Here is a 22,769-nt window from a genome sequence, read left to right as displayed (position 1 = left end):
TAACCACGTGCCAGTGGTCACAGGTTCTTTTCCTGGCTTTTCGAAGCCTGGTTCGAAAGCCAGGCTTTTTGTGAACCCTCTTTGTGCTTGCAGCAATAGGGCCATCGTTCATCAAAAACAAGGAAATCTTCTTGCGCACATGCTTCAACAAATGTCAATTATTTAATTTGCGCGATTAAATTGTTCAGTTATTAGAAATAATCTGTGAATAACTCTTGAAAAATACTATTAAGTATATTTCCATCTTGGAAAATTACTAGAAATTTACTTAAACTCAAATATGTTGTCACAAACTTTAGTTTAAAATGAAATGATTAGGAAATGGACAGTGAGTGATATATTGTTTCAAATATAAGCAATTTATTATCTATAAGTATATTTGGTTTAGTTGTATAGTTGTAGAAATTAAAATTTGCAAAAGAAATGAAATAAGTGATAATATCAAACATTTGTTGTATACATAATATAAATACGGATAAATGTATACGAAGATTTACATTATTTCAACAGTTGGATTATAAGGACTAACAATCTAGTTCAATGCATGCGAAATATCAAGTTTCCTATAACTTATTTCCGTACAACGTTGTTGCTAAATAAGGAGGAATCCGTGTGCTCGAATTGTGATTAAGTAGCGTTATGTGCGATGTTACGATGAGCGGAAAAACGACGTGAATTTAAAATTGGAAATTTCCAACTATTTAATGGCCATCAAATTCCGCAGGAAGATAATTGGCACGAACGGGGTTGGCGGTGTCGGAGGGCAAGGCTTCTCTATATTATGTATGTCATTAATGCTGGGGGGAGGGAGGGGCGTTGTGATGAGGTGTAGTTGGTGGTGAGGTGTAGTTGGATGAGGGTTTGCGGGGTGGAACAGTAGAAGTGTGGGTTGTCGGCCCGTTGCGGAAAAGGTGGTTGCGACATTAAAATGTTAACATTTACATATTCCAACCCCTCAATTTACACCGAAATAATAACAGGCTTTTTCGGTAAAAAAGGGGGGAAAATGTGAAACAGGATCATGCATAAAAGGGGATATGAAAATACACTCTTTTTTTTCGTCTTCTTCCCCTTGCCTTTTATTTTTTGGGTTGATGTTGTTGACGTACTTCATATATCGATTTACCTAAAGACGATGTATATTTCAAACACAGTCTTAACGTCTTAATACTAATTTCACAATTTCCAATAACTATCTTTTTTTAAGTACTTTTTCCATTTGAAAAATTCTAATTGGTAAGTAAGTGAGCATATTACATTGAAAATTATTTTGAATATACATTGAAAAAGAGATTTTTATTAAAAGACAAAAGCATCAAAACTGCTATTGATCTGGTCAGAAAACACCAATTTATTTTTTGGAAACTATCATATCTAGTGGTTTATGATTGTTTTGCTTGTTATTTCGCTGTTATCAAAACATTAGAACATTAGTATGTTGAGTAATAAGAAATGATTTTATAATGTTAGCTTAATCAATAAATTTCTAAAATGACGATGGATAAGATGTTAGAAGTATATGAAGTGCAGAAGATTATGGTTTTTCAATGAAAGATTGAGACAATCTTCTTGGTAACAAACACAAAGAAAATGAAGAAAAAATTTAAGGAGATTCCTGCTAACAAAATGTTAACATCCATAGATTTAAAAGATGCTTAAATGACAATGAAAACTATGATGTTATTAAGATGTTTATAGGATGTATTTGCGTGTGTAATTTTAATCAATTATGTTTTAAATATGCATAGAATAATCATTGAAAGGACAAACTAATTAATTAAAATTTAACATCTATGTAAACGTGAAATGACATGTTTTTTAATTAGCATTGTTAATCAAATGCAGTCGCTGTCTGCCAATTTAAATTAGAGTAAGAGCCAAAACTGTTTATTCATAGATGCGTTTGTCTTCTTTTGATCTTGGCATGGATCATATGTAACATAGTTTTACTCGATAAATCAATAGCAATAAATAGAAGACTTCGATAGCCCTTTGGCCAGCCTATTAATATATTTTTTATTTTATGTTAGAATTTATTTACTTATGTACTTTTTTTTATACTTATGTATTGATGTTTGGCCAATAAAGTATTATTGTATTTAGAAGACTTATAGACTGAAATTGATTTAATATCGTAATTAGAGCGGAAATGTACTTTTTTTTAATTTGTGTTATATACAGTAAATTAATTAATTTAGTAAATCTGTATATTTACCAATTAATTATGAATAATGTGTAAAAAAAAGTACGCATAATGAGATCCTGATCCAATTAAAATCAAAGAATGCTGCCCTAAATATTCAATTCACACGGCGATTGCGTTTCGCTTGGATATCGATCATCCTGTAGGAGGATTACACACTTAATCCTCGATGAAATTGGCTAATTAACGCACCTGGCAAACGCAACATCAAACGCGGGGCACGCAATTTCATAAATTCGGATTTTTGGTTAACTTCTTGTTAGGGTATGTTTTTTTTTTGGTGGATTTATTACAGCAATTAATTCCACCCCTCGACTCAGTCGCCCCCGTTAAGTCCTGCCGGGCCCGAAATAAACACAAAGGCGAATTAATTTTCAAGAAAATTTAACGGAACGAGCGGAAGGAAGTTACTAAAAATGGCTTTTAATAAGGTCGGCCGTGGAAAAACGGTGTTTACTTAAGAAGGGTGAATGATATATTTGACGTCTCATATCATGATATTTGACATTTCATCATGACATTTGACTAAAGAGTTAAAATGGAATTGGAAATATTTCTTAATTAATGATTATATTAATAGTTACTAGTAACTAGGTGTTAACAATGACAGTTTGATTGACTCGAAATGTATCTAAGCAACACTGTTTAAAATCAATTTACGGATTTCGAACGTCATTTCAGAATATTATTATTATTAGTTTGTAAGGTATTGTCAACTAGAGTCATGAACACTGTAATTAAATTTCAATGTCTGTTGTTTTCTTTCTCTTAACTATGTAATTTCGATAAAATTTATCGGTTTGCAATATTGTACATTGCAATAGTTTTTGCAACAAATAATGTAACAAGATAAATTTAGTTTAAGAATACTTTTATTTACCTTTCAACTTTCTAAGATTTTTAAGCTTTTGCAATAATATTCTATTCATATAACTCAATAATCTAAATTCTGTACTCGCAAAAATAAAATTATGTTTCCTTTCCTTCTAAACTATAAAAAAAACTACATTATCTTTGTTCATTAGATTTAATGCTATTTTTCTAGCAATACTTCACTTAATATCATGAATAATTTATAATAAAACATGTCTTGACAGTTCGTCAGTAGTTTGTCGCGTTTCGCTTTCATCCTCTCCAATTCATTGTCCAATTATTTAGGCATTCTCATTCACAAGTTTTTGGATCTGCTCTACTCTTAGATCGATTTTAGTAAGTTGATTTTAACTATATTCACTGACTTGTTTGATGCGAATACAGAATTTGAATGACTTTTCATGGAATATTGAAATTTTTTATATATGGTTTGCAAGTATTGAAACAATCTTGGTATTTTATTTCTATAATAAAATGAAGATGTTGAATTTTTTGAAATACTTAAATTAAAAATGTTTTCTCCATGGTTTTTATTGTATGCTTTCAGGCTTTTCAACTAAAATATAGCAAATCTAAGAATTAAAGACGTACAAAAAATAAACCTCAGAAAAACAGACTTGACTTATAATGTAATAAAAATATCATTTATGTACATTTTTTAGAATTTATTTGTAATTTGCTGAATTAGAATATACAAACCGGACTATAATGAATCCGGATTGACCAAAGACAGACTATACTGCTATATTTGATATTATAATTTTAACAGAATGTTACTATTTTGTGACTTTGAATTTATTGTTAACTTGTTATAATCAATGAATTCTGATATTTAAACTCACGTAAAATCAATAACTTTTCGTATAAAGTGATTGTCTTTAATTCTAAGTTTGTGAAATAGGTCAATTTGATACAATTTTCATTTAAAATCATTACATTTTATAAAACTATATATTTTATATACATAAATCTGTTTAATTTCATGAAAGTTTTACTGAATATATTTGCAACAGAGAAATTGACAAATGTAAATTGAATCGCTGCGATACGGATTTTCTTGTATCAGTTTCGCATTCGGAATGTTAATTCTTCCCTAAACTCGTTACTTAACGGTCAGATGCGAATTGCAAATGTCGCAACGTCCACTTGACATATTTCCATCTTAACCACATAAACCATCAACACTTTAATTAATTGGACGAGAAGTAAATCTTCGACAAGGAATACCGAACTAAAACTACTTCAAATAATTACTATTAAGTTGTTAGAAGTATTTCTCCCAATATTCTTGATTGACTTTAGTAATAAAATATGTATGTATCAATTTATAAATTTAAGATAAAACTAAAAAAATGCCTTTTTCGTAAAGTTCTGACGATTTCAAACTTGCCCAACATTTATATTTTGTTCACGAATCGAATGTTCTACTGACATAAAAAGGTGATAGTCTGAAGGTGTAATATTATTTGAATATGGTGGATGTTGCAGAACTTCTATATCAAACACTCTTGTCCTGCGTAATCCTTGCTGCGTGTGGTCTTACATTATCATTACTAAAACTGATCATTTTTAAAGCAATTGAGTTTTTAATCTTACTAATTAGGTATAACAGTGCTGACCAGGTTTTAATATTTTTAATGAATTATTCCCAAAAAATCCACTTAAACCTTAATTTTGTCCTTGAACTCCACACCACTTTTGAAAACATTTACAGCACTTTCAATGATTGAAGATGTCTCCATAAATATTGCAGATGGTTTGAGTGCTTCATCGAAAATGTATCGAAAATTATCTAATTACTGTTTTCCTAACAGAGCTTCAAAACGAAACCAAACACGATCTGTTAAATCAAAAGTAACAAACAAAAATAGGATAGTTTTCTCAATAATAATCTGCACAAGTTTTTCACTTTATTTTAAGGTTTTGCTTCAATATTTCATCAAATGTCCAACTGAATTAATATTATATAAAAAAGAATCAAATTTTTTTATGACTTTCAAATAGTTGAAATAAGTAAAATAAAATATTACAGTCTTGTATTCAGTTCTTAACTATTTCGGTGAAATGAATAAAGTGCATATCCGATTTAGCTGCGCAGTAATGAGATTAGCATCGGAGTTAATCTAAAATCTAGATGCACTAGTGTTTCCTCCTTTAAGCACACTATCTAAACATGGTTTTATGGTGTATCACGTATAACGCAAATTGGCGTTGCTTTTAGTAATAATTAGTAAACGCGGAATGACTTTATGTCTTAGTTAATAACGCTATTTGAGGTTAATGAAGTTTCAGTGTTAGATGTGCTTAATACAATACTATATAATGCAGATAACTTACGCTTCGGAATCTTCTTCATTATATCCTCCCATCGCCGTGCCATTATGTAATGAAATATCGACTGTAATAAAGAGATTAATACACTAAACAATATTAATAAAGACTTTGTACTTCTTATTAATTATTGAACACACATTCTACTTAAATACAGTGGAAGCTCGCTTAAAGAGTTTAATCCGTTCCAAAATTTCCGGATTTTTACTCGTATAGTGAAAGATATTCAAAAATACACATAATATGTTTACACAAGTTTGAAAAATGATGTAGCAGGCGTGCAATCCGGAACTTCTCTTTGATCGTCACTTGTTCATTCAATTGTACACTGTACACTTAAGTTTAAATTAACTTAGTTTTTAAATACTCCACTATAATTCAATTATAAAGATTCACATGTTCTTAAACATTAATAATTTTAGAACAAAATCATTTTTAGCTAAGAATTTTTAATATTGTTATATTTTTTTACACATTTTTTAAAATTCTTTCATGATTTTTTTTCTATATAATGTATACATTATTAGTATAATTTCATAACATTACATATTATAAAATTCAATGAAACCTTTCAAAATTCAATTTACTTTTCGTTGCGAACAATTCCGTTCGAACAGTTTTCATCTCTGCGATAATCGGCTTTTTGTGCTTCATTATATAATCCTCGCGGCGTTTTTTTTCTTCTTCTCGTGTGAGCTTCATTTTCACAGCCACAGCGTAATCTTTTAATCCTTCTCCCCCCTTCGAAAAGCTTAATCGTTTCCAGTTTGATTTCGAGATTTCGCATTTATATTTTGTTAATGCTAAAAAATGTTAGCAAATTTACAAAGTGAAAGTTTTTTTATAAATGAAATAGTCCGTATACCTAACAGTATTTAATGATATATTTATGATTACTCAAATAAATAAAATTATTTTATAATCTACTTCACTCATTCGTGGAAATGAAAATATTTCTAATGATTTTTGACACGATGATTCTCAAAATTACTTATTGCCTTTAGTGTGGTTCTTTGAAATATATAGAGTCTAAAAGATATAGATTATTTAATTCTATAAACGGATTTTTTCTTAACTACAGAAGTAATAGTTCCTAAGACCTTTACAGTCAAGCAAACTAATATCTAAAAATATCTTATATAGAATACTAAAGAAGTAGAATTAAAGAGCAACGGGGATGTATCAAAATGGCTGTAAATAGAAGTTACTCTAATTATTTAAAATAATTAGCTTTTTAAGATTAAAGTTTTATAATATCTATTATGGTTGTGACCACAACAATAAGTACCAATATCATTAAAAGAGAGATTAATTAAAATATGAAATAAAAATTGCAGAAAATGTATTTAAAATTTCACTTATATGTTCAGAACATCAACCTTTTTGGCCCGACCCAACATATTTGTTTGTAGTTGTACTGCGACCTAATTGTAACATATGATTCTATAAAAAAAAACGGGAGATTGCCTATGAGAGCTAAGAGTATTTGACCTGTTCCTCACCTTGACACACGGTAACAGCTGTCATTAGAAATGTAACCAGACCCATAGTTTGAGAAACGCTGATTCAGAAGACGAAAGTGAACTTAAGTTACAATAATTAAAGATTATGGCTAGTTGTAATATACAGAGTGATTCCTGAAATGATTGGAAATGAAGTCAAGGCTAGTGGTGGTAAATTCCGTTTATGATCGATAACTGTCATTCCGGTATATTTTTATAGTAAATCCTGATGGCTTTGGCGGAGCATGAAAAAAAAAGAGAAGTGCAGCATCTGTTTACCTTAGGCAAAAACGTAACCGTGTGCATCCGATGATCCGAGACGGATAAATCATTTCGGTAATTCTAAACAGACCATCGTAATATGCCGTGATATAATCTTCCTGTTTATTTTAGCTGGGGAAATAATCATCAGGGAAAAAAATCATTTGGTGTGTGTGTGTGAGAGAGAGAGGATTGGGGGGATACAGGGCATCGAGCCAAGCCTATCAATAACTTCGTAATGAACTTGTGGAGGCTCTATCTATTTTCCTTTTTTCCCTCTTTTCCACTTCTTCGTCTGGTGCCAGCTTTCTCTTCCTTGTCTTTTTCTAACACACATACACACTCTTCTTTCTTGTAGTCGCTCAACCCCCGTAGGCAATTTTAATTATTGATCGCATTTTGTATCTGCGGACGGCGGCGTAAAGTAATTAAGTACGCATTACATAATCAATTTGGCGTCGGGGACGGGGGTGGCCGGCCTCGGGGTTTCAGAATTAAGATGAAATTATTTCGCGCCCTCTTTGGGAGATGGGCGACCTAAGGATTTTCGCATCGTCGGAGCGTGTTTGGGGGTTGGCGTGTGTGTGGGAGAGTGGGTAGTTTCGGCGCTAGGTCAGGTCAGGTCGTTAAAAGTGTGGGTAGGTGGCCGGTTTAACTGGTTGTATATCGATCTTCTGGAACAAATCGCCAACGCGCGCGAGAAATGGGAGCGTACTTTTGGAGGAAGGAGCCTTCCGAGGAGTTCTACCATTCTATATTTTCTTTTACACACGCACCAAAGCAAACAGATCGTATCGATATTATGCTAAACCCGAAGAGTTCAGTTTCTTGTTGTTCTAACGAAACCTAAATCAATGTAGTAGTCAATGTGTACTAATTTCGATATGCAGGGTGAGTCTTACCAGTACTAATTTCATGCACTTATCTATAAAGTGTCCACAAAGATACATGATATTTCACTTATGATAAGCAACAAATGGTACTTGAATTGGTGACTAATATCCTTTACAAACAAGAAACAAATATAATTAGTCAACTCTAGTCAAAGAACATAGTATATAATACACATGTTAACACCATTCCCATTTCATTATGATACTACTAAGAAAATGTAATTGAAGAAAAGAACTAAGGTGTCCATATTTTAATGGTGGTAAGGCTGGATAACATCAGAAAAAGACACAATGTATCTAATTTAGTTTTATAACAAATGTTTATTTTATGAATTAGGGTTTGTCGGTTTTAAAACTAAAAAACAGTTTTTGAGCCTAGACTTAAAATAAAAAATTAATGAAAAGTTGACACTGTTGCGTGAAATGGAAATCTGAAATTCTAAGGTTTTAGTAATACTTTACAAAATACACAGAACGTTTTGACAAACACGTATTTTTTCGACTAGCTCTTCAAAAAGTGAGATCTTCAATTAGACAAATATTATCAAGATTGTATTAAATAGAAGCTTATGAAAAGCGGTGAAGAAGAAAAACAAGCCAAAGCATATCAAGATTCTGAAGATGTGATTTTGTCCTGCCCCAAGACAATAAAAATCGGATTGTTAGAGGGTACAAAGAAAAGAAGGAATATTTCAGATAATTATTAAATGCTATAAAGACGATTACACCCAGCTTAGTAGGAGAGGAGAGTTTTTTTTTTCATTTCTGAAAATTTTGTATGCGCAATAAATTCTATTTAATTTTTGTGAATATTAAATAATAAATAAGTTGTAATAATCCTATTTCTCCTATTATATAAGTGGAGATTTGAAAACCGGTTTTTGTATAATCCCTAACATGAATCATAAAATTAATTTCTTCAAATTGGAAAGCTTCTTACTTGAAAAGAGCTAATACTACGAAAATTACTTTAATATCCTTATATATATTTTATATTTATTACTTTTCGAGTGATTAAGTAAAACGTGAATGAAAGTAAAAGAAAATATTTAATAACTGAATAACATTGAGTGTGTTTTTTAAGGTTGAAATATTATATAATATTATATTATAACAAAATGTGACCAAAGGGCTATCGACTTAAGTCTTCGCCCCTAAGATATCATATTTTTGCTATCACGAGAATAAACAAATTGGCCTTGGAGTAAAAGAATAGAACACATTTTGATAAAATAAAGCTGTAAACACACAGTTTTGGCCTGAGAAACATATAAATCTCATATGATCAAATATTTCATCTCATATGAAATCTCATACAGTGTGAACGCAGCATTACATCATATTTTATTAAATATAATACGAAAATTTCAGGACAATTCAGCAATTTGCTCTATTCGAAAAGATCTCATTAAAACTTTTCTTTAAAAGTTGTACGTCTTTTCTTTGTTCTTTCTTTGTGCAAGTTGCTTAAAAATATATCACGGGTAGCTGTCAAGATACCCCATGGCTGCTGAGATTAATGCATGAATATTAAAAAAATATGAGTGTTCTCATAATTCTAAAAGCACGACAAAATTTAAATTTAATAATTTGTTTCCTACAACTTTCTAACAATTAAGTGTAAGTTTTTGGGAAGGGTGTGTAATTTGAATGTGTATTTTTTAAGACTTATTATGCAGTGTTTTTTTGCGCGACAAAGAAAAGGTTCATAGTAGTTGCTTGAAATGGACCATTATCGACATATCATGTATGAAGAAACGTTTATTATTGACTTTTTTTAAATTTTTCGTATCCAATCAATTTAAATATTTCAAATTATTCTCAGCAATTAACCGTTTAACACGTTAAGGACGGCGCTTTTAGGGTTGTCTGCCCCCAGAAAATTTTTCGTGGACGCCTATGGACTGAGTGAAAAGTCAAATATCTTACGTCAATTATAACTTTAAACGTTTAAATTTTTCTTATACATTTTTTAATGATATTGAAGCAATTTATAACAATTGTGGGAAAAATATTGAAATTTTCATTCAATTCTACTTGAATGAAAATTTCAAATATGCTTCGCAAGTTAATTTGTAAAGTATGCCTAAATTATGTCATAATATCACGTATTATTCTAAATTTCTTCAAGAATTATTAAAATATAATTGACTTAAGATATTTGAGGTTATTCTCAGTCAAAATCAGTGGCGTACATAGCAACAAAACTATTATTTATAATTAATGACCACCGGTGGGTCATGCCGTCGTCAATGTGTTAAACGTGTAATTCGTGATTTTCCATGTAATAATTTATTGGAATTATAAACCTTAACGTTTATATGTAAACCAGTAAATATATGTATTGGTAAAAAGACAATCTATTTCGGACACAAGCACATTTAGTTAGTACTTTTAGCCAACTTCATTCTAAACTCTCATTATATATTTTGACGGCTGACATTTCAAAGTTTATTTATAGCAAAAAAGATTACGTGCAATTGTTTCTTTGTTTTATGCAAGTTGTCGAGATACCTGATATCATACCTGTTGAGATTAATGCCTGAATATTAAAAAAAAATGCAATGTAAGAAAAAACAAATGAATTTAATAATTTATTTCCATCTTTCTAAAATCAAGTTTTCAATTTTATAAAAGTGAAATATCTTATGCGTATTTATTATGATTCTTGGTTCGTGAATAAAACTAACATATATACTTGAATTCTACTATCGTTTATTCACATTATGTGTGCAATTACCAATTTAGTTTTTGAGACATTGAAAATTATATTTATTTCTAATATCATGAGTAAAACTAATATTTAATCATACAAAATATGAATCAATCAATGAATCAATATTTTCATTGATAAATCATGTTTTATTTTAATTACTTGTACTATATTGTTTGCCAAAATATAGCTAACTGTGTGCAATATTTTTGTATAGACTTTCTATCGAGGTAAGAAGTATTAATACCATTAAAGTAATTGTTCTTTCATTATTACAAATTACTTGACAAGTATGGCTTAATGTTGATGTTGTGTTTGCTTACCAATTAAGATTTTTTTATCCAATGGGGAAATGTATAGTGATGAGAATATTTTCGCTTGTTTCAGGTTCAAAGTTCCTATGTTCCGAGGTGATAGCCCCCATCAGAAGCGACGTGGATGACATCAGTTTAATCATAATCAATTTCGAGGATCTGACGGCGGCGCCATCCGCATCTTTGGAGAACAGCCCAGTCGGCAAACCAAGATTGAGCAAATGTAATAATACTTCGCGAATACTCGACCCTATCCGATCCCATTCCATTCATTTCTTTTTCTCTTCCTCTTCCTTTCTTTCTTTCCTCATATATAAACTTTTTTGTTGTTGTTCGCAGCCAACTGTAACAAATGTTGCTCTTACTCATTATTTTTTTTGTTTGTCTGAGTTCCTTCTGTTTCCAGTTGACAGGGCGAGAGCTTCGTTCCGGCACAGCCTCAGGCTCGGCTCGAATTTGCGCGGCAGAGGACTCCGGATCGCCGGTTATCTGACACCTCCGAGTGACGTAACTGCTGCCGAAGAAGAGGCCGACACATTGGAACAATGGTAAGCATAGAAACAATCAACACGTACATCGTCCAGAAAATACATAACTTATGACCCATGTTTACATTTGTTTACATTTGAAGACCTCAAATAGTACGTTACGGGATATCAGCGGAAGTCGCACTATTCATATGTTTAATGGCCAATCTATTTGATAAACGTTTTTCTTCATAGTTTAGAATTATGTTTATTTTGTATACATTTAAATTCTGAGATTGATTTTCAGTATTTATATTTTTTGTATACAAAAATAGGCAATAATAATGAAACGTTCTTCACATGAAATTTGTCGATAATTGTCGACCATTTCGAGCACCTGTTATGAACCTTTTCTTAGAATTTAGAGACCCTAAAATCCGATTCGGGACACTAAACCGGTTACATTTTTATTTCGTTTCGATATCAAAACCTTTGTCGGACTGTCGTAAACGTACAATAAAATATTTTTTATATTAAATATAAAAATCCACAATATCATTGGGATTCATAAATAAAACGTCTGAACGTATGACGATCAACACTTTTTACTTGCATATTTTCCTATACACTTACATATTTACTTACGTAATATCATAAGCATATATCATTTAAGTTGGTAAACATGCAATTAATGTTACAATACGAATAATACATTATTTTTGTCATCGAATAGAGCAATAAAAAGCTAAGTAAATCTAAATATTTTCATTAATAATTAGTGGCATGTATCGCATGAATAGATAGATATGTTTTAGATTAAGTTGGTATGCATGTCATAATTGCACATACAAGTTATCAAATAAGCGTACTTCGTATATCCAGTTTTGATTAATTTGCAGTTCTTAATATTTCACATATTCTTACAATACATACTAAGATGTATTGTTCCAAATCATCATTTTTCTTTAAAAATTAAGAACTTCAATGCATAATTGCTCAAATATGATTGATTTGGTTTAACAAGCAATTACAGCGGTTTCCGAAAGGCAAGCATTACACAAACATTTATGTAAATTCCATGTCGTTGTCTTTTTTTCTTGCTGTTTTGCATCCTGAGGGCCGTCGATGGAAAATTATAGCAATTTCCGCGGCGCCCGTGCAGTGCAATCTCACCACAGGCATCTCTGCAATGGAAATATTTTCCTTGTATCCAACCAAGGTGTCAGAGGAGCTTAGGCAAACTCAATTATTCCCCCCAGCAATACATCGAAGATTGTATTTCCTCTCGGTTTAATATTTGTGAATCGTTATTGGATTAAAGCCTTTCAGAATCGCACCAAATCCGTTTTACGAATGCAAAGCTGCAAAACTTACGTTCACATAAGAATATGTAGAATTACTACAACATATTTACAGATGACAATCAACTTTTATTAAACACATGTCAAAAAGTATGTTCCTTTTTTATATTGCATTTTGAATAATAATATCATTTTGCAATTAAATATTTCCAAAAACCGAAGGTTTCTGTCCGTGAAATTAGATTTCAATTTATATGTTTACTAACGCAAAACAGAGAAAGAGCTCAAAAACAAATAATTACTTCAATTATTACAAGAAAAAATTACATTTTTCTATATTCAAATGGTTTTATAATCCAAGACGGGAAAACTATATTTTTAATCTTTGCGAACCCCTAGTTTACACTGTTATTATATTTAGTTGGGTGTCATAACTACAGATGAGAAAACTAAATTTCAAAAATTATATAGTATTTATTTTGATAGTATACGTACTATTTTGAAGAAAGAAAGGAATTTCAATAATATCAAAGCAGTCGAAACCAAAGTTAGTAAAAATAAATAAATAAGAGAAGAGATGTACAATGAGTACGTTGACATTTTGCAGCAAAATCCATAGTGTTACCTACCTGAAAATATTGGAAGCCGCACCTAAAAGTTTTGGTACAAACATTTAAAAAAAATCTCAATCAAAATGTGTATATAAATATTTTATATAATAGCCACAACAAAACTATTGAAGAGCCACACTTTGGCTACCCACACCTGCACTATATATGTTATACTAACTACATGTTTTCTGATAATATATGTACTCTGTATGAATATAAAGAAGAAATATATCTACAAAACAACATAAATAATTAAAATACAAAAATAAATAGAAATAGATTAAGTAAAACATGAAAAATACTTAGGTGTTATAAGATTAAGTTAGAACACAAATATGCAAAAAAAACTAATTTGCGTCAGCGATTGGAGCTATAAAAAATAGATAATTCCTAGAGAAATGCATTATGGGCATATAAGTATTTTCACGTCTAAGTTGTGCTATGGACTCACGGTATAGTGAAACAAGATAAAAAAACAACTTTACCTCTTAACGCCGAATGTTTCAAATTCGCAACATACCGTTTCTACAACAGTATGCGGGACAGAACAATATTTTTCGAGCAATGGTCGGGTGTAACATGTTTAGTACATAATATACAAGTTTAGTATATTATGACGCAGTGATATTTTCAGTTTTTTTTTGCTGTAAACACAGATTCTATAGTAAATAATTATAAAATTACTACATGTACTAAATATGTGTACTCTTGGTTAGTTGAATATTAGTATTTACAGAGATTATGTCGCTAATGTCTATCAACCGGCACTAAAAAGATGGATTTTATATAGCATTACCTTATTAGATCAAGAAAATGGTATCTGGATACTTTATCGCAAAGAATTCGAATCTTTGGGAATAGCACATGGATTTTTTGCAATTTCGAACCCATATATAAGAATTCTTAAGTAAAGAAGGAAAAGGAACTAATATTAAGAAAACAGGACGATGTTCATCATCTCCTCAAAAGGTATATGATAAAAGTAAGAAAAAGGACCCAACAACTATTCTTTCTTCTAAAAATGTAAGATTAGATGGAATGCAGTTATCCAGTTATCCAAGAAATTCAAAATTGTTGTAAAAAAAAACAGGTTGTAAAGGACAAACAAATGTATTTTGTGACAAATTTGGTTTATGTCTAAACAGAAATATTAATTGTTTTTAAGATTTTCAAATATTTATATGTTTTTATGAAAGAAAATATTTTTTTAGTGGACGTAAGGACCAAATATCCATATAAAACAATAAAAAGACATACCAGAGGTCCAAACGATATCAGGATAGAAAAAAAACTGAAATAAATATGATCAACAATATTCGTGCATGGTATTAATGGATATACTAAGATACCTCGGGAAATAAGAAAAGAAGCAAATGTATTTTTTAAACTATATTAACATTACATTAACATTAATAGAGCATAAACTAATAAACAGATTTCAACATAACGACTATTGGACTCTTCTATACAACATAATATATTGTTTTAGGATAAAATTTACATGCTACATAGACATTTTATATGGCTGTAGTTAATGACTTTTTGTATTGATATAATCAAAATACGCTCATTAAAAATGTATTATCTATTTACGTCACCACAACTATTAAAAAAATATACAATTATCCTGAATTACATGTACAGTGGACCTTCACTTAACGAGCAAATGAATTGTAAGAAAAATGACTCGCTTAACGAGCGACCTTTCGCATGAAGAATAACAATGAGAAGTCCCGGATTGCGCGACTGCTACATCATTTTTAAAACTTCTGTACACATATTATGTGTATTTTTGATTATTTTTCACTATACGAGTAAAATTCCGGAAATTTTGGAACGAATTAAACTCGTTAAGCGAGGTTCCACTGTATATTCATTTGACTTAATGAAATCTCTAATAAATACAACGTGTTTTCGAAGATATAAAATATTTGTTTAAAGTTTAATAATTGAGAATAGAACTAAATATTGATAATATTGTCTTGCTTAATATTATCGATATCGAAAGCAAAATCTGTATTGTTTCTATAAATTTTAACCTAATTAAAAAGCCTTAAAATTATGCATTTTATTTAGTTTCTCCTTTTGTGTAACTTGAGTATGTTTCATTATCAAAGTGTTGTATTTTAACTTTCGTGTAAAAATATTCGCAAAAGGTAATTTAGCTGAGAATTTTCAGTGTATTGTATGGATAGTAATTTGATCCGTGTTTCCCTTTCGTGTATCCAAAGTTGCAACTTAATCCTGTATATTGTTTCAAAGACGAAATACTTTGAAACAAGAACATAAATTAGAAGATTTGTAGAAAGAATAGCTTTGAACTAAAAAAAAATATTCATAGTATAGATAAAAAATCCTAAATTTATTGCATAACAAAACGCTCATTAGAAACCTAAAATTCAATCATTAAGAAACCTAACATACATTCGTTCAAGGAAGCAGTAAAGTTACATTTCAGGAAACACAAGAAATAAATAAACATCGTAGGCCTTGATGAATTTAAATTGACTAACGAATTGAAATTACCTAAATATTTACTACTGATCAATAAATAAATAATCAATGTACAATTATAGATTTACGTTTGCTACAAGTGAGAATTACTTTATTTCATATTTGTAATTTGTATTTCAAAGTAATATTTCCCAAAATTTAATGACTACTTTTAATTGGGTTGTAACCTTACCTTTACATTTATTGCTACTAACTGCTTCTGAAACGTTGTGGTTCATTATACACATTGTTTATATAACTATACACTCATTAAACACATATATTAGTATAATCACTTTAGTTTTGTACTAAAATCTTCTAAAATTTCATCTTCTCCGTTTGTTATTCGACAAATTAATATAACAATTTTGTTTCAAACTGCCATTGATTTATTGCTACCAACTTCGATTAGAAAACAAAATATTAATGTAATACCAACATGATTTTTATAACTAAATCTAAATGTAACTAAATACAATGAATCTCCTGCAAATAGGAAAAAAAATAAGTCCCGTTAACGATTACGTCCACTGTGGTAAAACAGGTGGTCGATTTTAAACACACGAATAAATACCAGATAAGCAGATTCAAAATAGCCTCGTTATTAAGTGATAGATAAATTTACCATAATTTTCCATATTTACAGTGTTGACAACAAAATAAAAATCGGTATAATTTCGCCATTATTTTATTTTGTTTCCTTATAGCCTTCATTAAAATTCAATTTATGTTTGGTTAATAAACTTGATTTAACGTATTAATTAATTCGTTAAAATATTTTTTTTTAAATTATGAGTGTAATTAATAAGATATTTAATGTATGTGTGTAATCCTAAATTACGTCGCGTCACTGATTAATGGAAAAAGCAAAAGGCACTTTGATCTGAAGCATCCGGTTGTTGCGTTTTCTGCAAAGTGTTAACACGATGATTGTGTTGATTGTATATCGCTTTTATGAATTGATTCATTTTAATATTTAGTTAGTAAGGAAGAAATTCGCAAATTTTAAAATGATTTCGAAAAGATACAAGTATTAATATACAGGGTGGTCGAATTGAACTGCAACCAACTTTTAAACTGCTATAACTATTGAACCGTTGGCAACATTGTCTCCATTTTTCGCCTAATGATAGCTGATTTTATTGTTTATAAGCCTGCGGAAGCATTTGCATCTCAGTTTTTTTGGAAAAAAAGTTATCAGCGATGGAATTCAAACGTAATAGTATGATAGTCCAATATTTGAGCGGAAAACCAAAAGTGGCTATTGTTAGAGACCTCGAACACCTTAATGTGAATAAATCTTTCTTGTTTCGAAGCATAACATGTTATAACGAAGCTAGTTTGTAGTGTTAGAAAATGAGATTTTGATGATCGGAAAAAAACTACACCTGTGGTAGTATTTAACATATTGAATTTAGTCTGCAATGTGATAAGAGGAATACCATAGTTGGTATACCTCTTATTGGTTGCCATTGAATTCGATGACATTAAAACTGAAGTGTCAAATATGTATATTTGACATATCCGTTTACAATTACATTGGAACCTTGTATTGTGAATTATGCTCGCAAACCAAGGATCCAGTGTATAATGTAGATTCAGCAATAGGAAGTTGATATTCCTGGAAATGAGCAATTGTTTCTTTTGCAGTCCGTTGACGTCGAACTCTCCTACGCCGATCTTGGAGCAGACGTGGGTATCAAAAGCTGATGCACCGCCGATGGCAACGGGTCCCTCTTGCATGGGACCCTCCGGCGGCGTGGCGCACACCACCATCCCCATTCCGCAGGCCAGGGAATACGCGGCGCTTACCATCTCTCACAGCGCCCCAGCAAGTCACCAAGCATCCTTCGAGAGAGGGGAGAGCGTCGAACGAGGGCGACAACATCACAACACCAGGTAATCCAATATTGAGTGCAGCCAGCCAGGATCAAAATGAAATAAAACTTCATCCGACGACCCCAGAGAAATTCCGCACGAAGCAATGCTCCTGTCTCTCCAAGACTACATGATTTTTATTATTTTATTTAATATGTCATTTATTGTCCTATATGTTTATAATTTTTGAAAGATTATGGTTATATACAAAATGATATATTTGCATGTATACCAACTTAAATCATGTATTTAACTTAGATACTTAATATTATATGAATATGCAAGGTTTGATGTTTTTTTTATTGACATGCTGCACGAATATACATACAGTGGAACCTCGTTTAACAATTTTAATCTGTTCCGGATTTTTACTCGTATAGTAAAACATATTCAAAAATACACATAATATGTGTACACAAGTTTTAAAAATGATGTAGCACAATCTGGGACTTCTCTTCTCCTTGTCACTCGTTATGCTAAACGTTACTCGTTAATCGAGTCATTTTTCTTACAATACATTTGTCTCGTTAAGCGAGGAACCACTGTACTTACTTTTCAAATTAGTTACTTAGCAAATACCAAGTAAGGAGTAGGTAGTATTTACACTATCAATATAGGGTTGACAACAATGACTTTTTGATCCGGAGATTTCGTTTATGAGGATTTTCTTTTATGAGGATTATTATAAAATTATTAATATATATTAATGTACTTCATTTTCACAGATTATTTCCTGCGAAAATTATTTAACACGTCGACGACGACATGACCCACCGGTGGGTCATACATGATCTATAACAGTCTAGTCTCTACGCACGCCACTGATTTATACTGAGTATAACCTGAAATATATTACAAACTTAAAACGCCAATACATTTCTTATACATATTTTAATAATTTTGGAAGCAATCTAGAATAACACGTGACATTGTGACATAATTTATGAATACTTTACAAAATAAATTGCGATACACATTTGCTATAATATGTTTAAGGATGATTAAGTTTAAGTTTGTAATTGACGTAAGATATTTGACGTTTCACTAAGTTCATACCAAAGCGTCCACGAAAAATTTTCTCGTAGCAGGCGCCGTCCTTAAATATTTCTTCACTCGATGTTGGCAACCCTATAAAAATACCATCAAACATTTGCAAATCGGTCTATACCAACTTAAATGTTATATGCAACAACAGTTACTTACAATTTTTATAACTTCAATTTGTTTCCTAGCAAGTTTCGCGTTGCTAACAAAGTTTAAACAAACAACTACGTTTTATCGTTGTTTTTTTCGTTTAGAAGAAATATAGAATAATCGGCATAGTCGAATGACGAAAGTCCCCACGAACCGGCACTAAATCCTAAAATGTCTTTCGGGCTTTGGAAAAGCCATAAAACCTCTAAATTTACACAATCCGACGTTGCAGGAAAAAAAAAACTTACAGAATCTTCGGCTCAACTCGATGTTCTCACTCGAGCTTCATTAAAATGCATGAAGTGTAAATTATTTCAATCATTACGGATTTTATGGTAGATCATATTTTAAAGGTCAAATAAACGAAATCAGTTTTTGACACCAAAAAGAATTGATATTTATGACAGTAGTTAACTGTCAAATCGTGGAATATTTATTGTCAGTTTAGTTTTTTATTATCAAAAACCAGGATAGAAAACAGTATTATGTAACAAATAATTATTACATAATAAAATATTTTTTTTAGATAACGTAATTATTATAATCTTCTATTATATGACTTAATGACATGATTAAAATTCTTTAAAAACAAAGTTTTTGCTCACTTGTCAAAAATATACAGCAATAAATCAATAATTTTAATGAAATCTCAAATGTCAAAAAGTTGTTTTGAAATGAGTAAAAACTCATTATATTATAAATAGAATTGAAGTGGATGTTGATTTGATCGTTTAGAGTTAATAAAACCGGATTATTATATTACGTTAGGAATGAAGTCATAAACTTAGGTGTGTAGAGTAAGGATGTTTGTCGAGTAAACACTATTAGACGCCTGCAAGTGTAGGTGGATATCTGTATAAAGAAAACACGTAGATCAAGATATATGCAAAAGTACGAGGGTGCGTTTTCGCTGCAATTAAATTTTCAATATTTACTAACCTTCAACGCAAATTTGTTATAAAGATGATCAAAAATCCAACATATTTCATAATCGCATTTCAATACAGCTTTGTCTATACTTGAAAATACTCTCAATGTAATTTATTAAACATACATGAAAGATATAACTAAATTAGATTAAGATTGGCATTAATTAATTATAATTACTGGTTATTTCATAAATTAATGCAATACTATATTGTTTTTTAGGCAGCTGACCCCCAACAGAGTGGCCCACGCAACCAGTTTAGATGCAATAGCTAGAAGACAATGTTTCAAAACTGGATTCCCAACGGTTCATCCTTGTAAGTTTTCAGTTTTCATTTGTTTATTAATGTACAATACTAATCGTTTCAATTGTATTTCAGCACAAAAGCCTTATTTATCAAAGCAATTTCCCAACGTGTCGTCTGAAAGTGACCTACAGAGGTACAAGACTGCTTTTACATCGCACGATCGGAAAAGCCCCAGCCTGAGCAACCCCACGACGGATTCGATGAAGCAAAAAGCAAGTTTACTAAATGTTTACAATCACAATAGAAAATAAGAGATCTAACATCCATCCGATTTCAATTTACGTTAACATTTGAAACAAATCGATTTTCCGCGTGCGAAATTGGTTGCGGCTCTTGAAAGTTGCAACGGTGCTGATAGATTTTTGCACTGTTTGTTTGGTTGCCTACCGTTGCAACACGACATACACTTCTTCCATTAAACTTATAATGAAATAGGCTAAATTCTTATTGAGATAAAACATTTTAATAATAATAATAATAAAAAATAAAATACAGTAATAGAAAAACAAAATAAATATACATAATTTCAAAAAAGTCAAGGGGCTCTTGACCTTTCTACCCTAAGACATTTTATTTATACATTTGCTTATCTTAATTCAATTATTTTACGTAATTTGCAAAATAACTATACAGTCGATTCCGTTTATGATGTGTCCCGACATCGAGATATTTTGTTCCAATTAAGCGGCTGGCCCAATTATCCGAAGTTCCACAAAGGTTACAGGCTTAGTGTTTTTTAATAATTTATTTAATTAAATTGCACAAAATAAAACAAGTCACAAATCTATACGTATGCAAATTAAAAAATTGTATACGTACAAAATAATAGATCAAGAGTGGCCAAAGTATGGCTCGAGAGCCGCATGCGGCTCTTCAAAAGTTTTATTGTGGCTTAGTTAGATTACAGTAATGTAAAGTATATAACAGGAGTAGTCATACTGAGGATGTCGAACCGCATGCCGTTCTTTAAGAGTTTTATTCTTTAGGATTTCTCCCTAGTAAACGGCTGTCCCCATTAACCGGTGTCCCAATTAAGCGGAATAGAGTGTATTTAAAATTATAAACAGGAGTGAATAAACACCAGTATGGCAGAATGTTTACAAAAAAGCCATTTCAATTATATTTCATATGTAAATTAATGAGACTCACCCCTATTACTACAAACTTCGTGTGTTGGTCATTATTTGGAATATGATGTTTTTTTTTAATTACAATCATTTTTAATTGGCACAATGAAATACAAAATTTGGATTAAAACGTTATCGTGCGTATGACATGGATTGATCAAATTGTTAATTTAATTGGACACGAATTGAATTACAACAGAATTACTGTCGATCGTTTCAATGTTACGTAATCCTAATTACAGACATTCATCACCAAATAACTAGCGGATAATATATGTCAATAAACGCATATAATTCATATACAAAATGCAATTCATTCGAAAACTTACGTAATCTGTATTTTCTTTTAGTTTTCGCTGCAAGATAATGGGTCAGCGAAATATTTCCAAAGTGGACTTCACACTCCAAAAATGGGAGAAAAAGTAGCTCAGGTGAGTGAATTATGTTATTGTAATAATCACACTTTTTTCTTTTCAAATTTCTTAAACAGATTTTACATATGAAATAAATAAACTAATAGTCGGAAAATCTGACTAAAGTATCGAAGCTTCGTTATTAGAGGTAACGTTGATCAAACTATAACTGTATTTCAAGCATTAATGCAAGAGAAATAGTTAAAATATTGGACAATATTTAATGAAGTATTGGCTGCAACAGTCGAAAATCCATGCATTTAACATTAAGTTTTAAATATTTATAGAACACTGTATTATTTACATGTTAAACTCCAACCGAATAATGCATACAGTGTCAATGTCAGAGAATAGATACAAAACACACACAGAAAAAACAACAAATTTGTCTCCCGGATGAAACAACATCGAAAACAAAATGCTTTATTTAAATATGTACAGAGGACATTGATCGATTTATTTTCGTTGTATCGTGCGGCCAATGATATACTAATATTGTGGACGCGCCGGGTATAAAAAAACATTGAGAAGATATTTTGAGAGGACGAAGATTGTTCGTTATTGTTAGAAATAATAAATTCAGACATGTTTTAAAATGGAACTGGTATTCACATTTCAATTGCAATTACAAATCCATAACACATCGTGCGATTGAAATAGTTGTTCATTGTTCCATAAACTCTGCAAACTTCTCATAATTACAGTAAAATAAAACTGTAGACATTAAATGTAACATGACAACAAGAGAAATTGTATATATGTATTAATTAGTAAGTAGTTATAAATGACTTTCGAGCATTGATTGTTGTTACCCAGCAAACTTCTATAATTAATCCAGCAAAACTCTTCAACAAACAAACTACATTCACTAGTTGCGATTATCCATTATTTGTTTGCACCATCGATTTCAAATTAAATACAGTCAACAATTATACAGTTTACGCACAGGTAAATCATGAT

At 30.7% G+C, this 22,769-nt stretch overlaps 1 protein-coding gene across 5 annotated transcripts in view; it reads left to right on the top strand.

Moving 5' to 3' along the window:
• LOC108566546 (potassium voltage-gated channel subfamily H member 6-like) overlaps positions 1 to 22,769 on the top strand; it is a 124,254-nt gene that overhangs the window by 60,510 nt on the left and 40,975 nt on the right. For 4 of the 5 annotated variants that reach the window (XM_017926477.1, XM_017926479.1, XM_017926476.1 and 1 more), the window contains exons 3-8: positions 11,164 to 11,313; positions 11,497 to 11,638; positions 17,613 to 17,861; positions 20,184 to 20,278; positions 20,342 to 20,481; positions 21,747 to 21,827. In XM_017926477.1, the coding sequence (XP_017781966.1) occupies positions 11,164 to 11,313; positions 11,497 to 11,638; positions 17,613 to 17,861; positions 20,184 to 20,278; positions 20,342 to 20,481; positions 21,747 to 21,827 (857 nt within the window). The remainder of the gene's footprint in view (positions 1 to 11,163; positions 11,314 to 11,496; positions 11,639 to 17,612; positions 17,862 to 20,183; positions 20,279 to 20,341; positions 20,482 to 21,746; positions 21,828 to 22,769) is intronic. The other variant, XM_017926481.1, reaches the window with a different exon arrangement.

Source organism: Nicrophorus vespilloides, unplaced genomic scaffold (genome assembly GCF_001412225.1).
Source record: "Nicrophorus vespilloides isolate i.1.1-1 unplaced genomic scaffold, Nicve_v1.0, whole genome shotgun sequence".
NCBI classification, from domain to species: domain Eukaryota; kingdom Metazoa; phylum Arthropoda; class Insecta; order Coleoptera; family Silphidae; genus Nicrophorus; species Nicrophorus vespilloides.
This window is presented reverse-complemented; position numbering and strand designations above follow the sequence as displayed.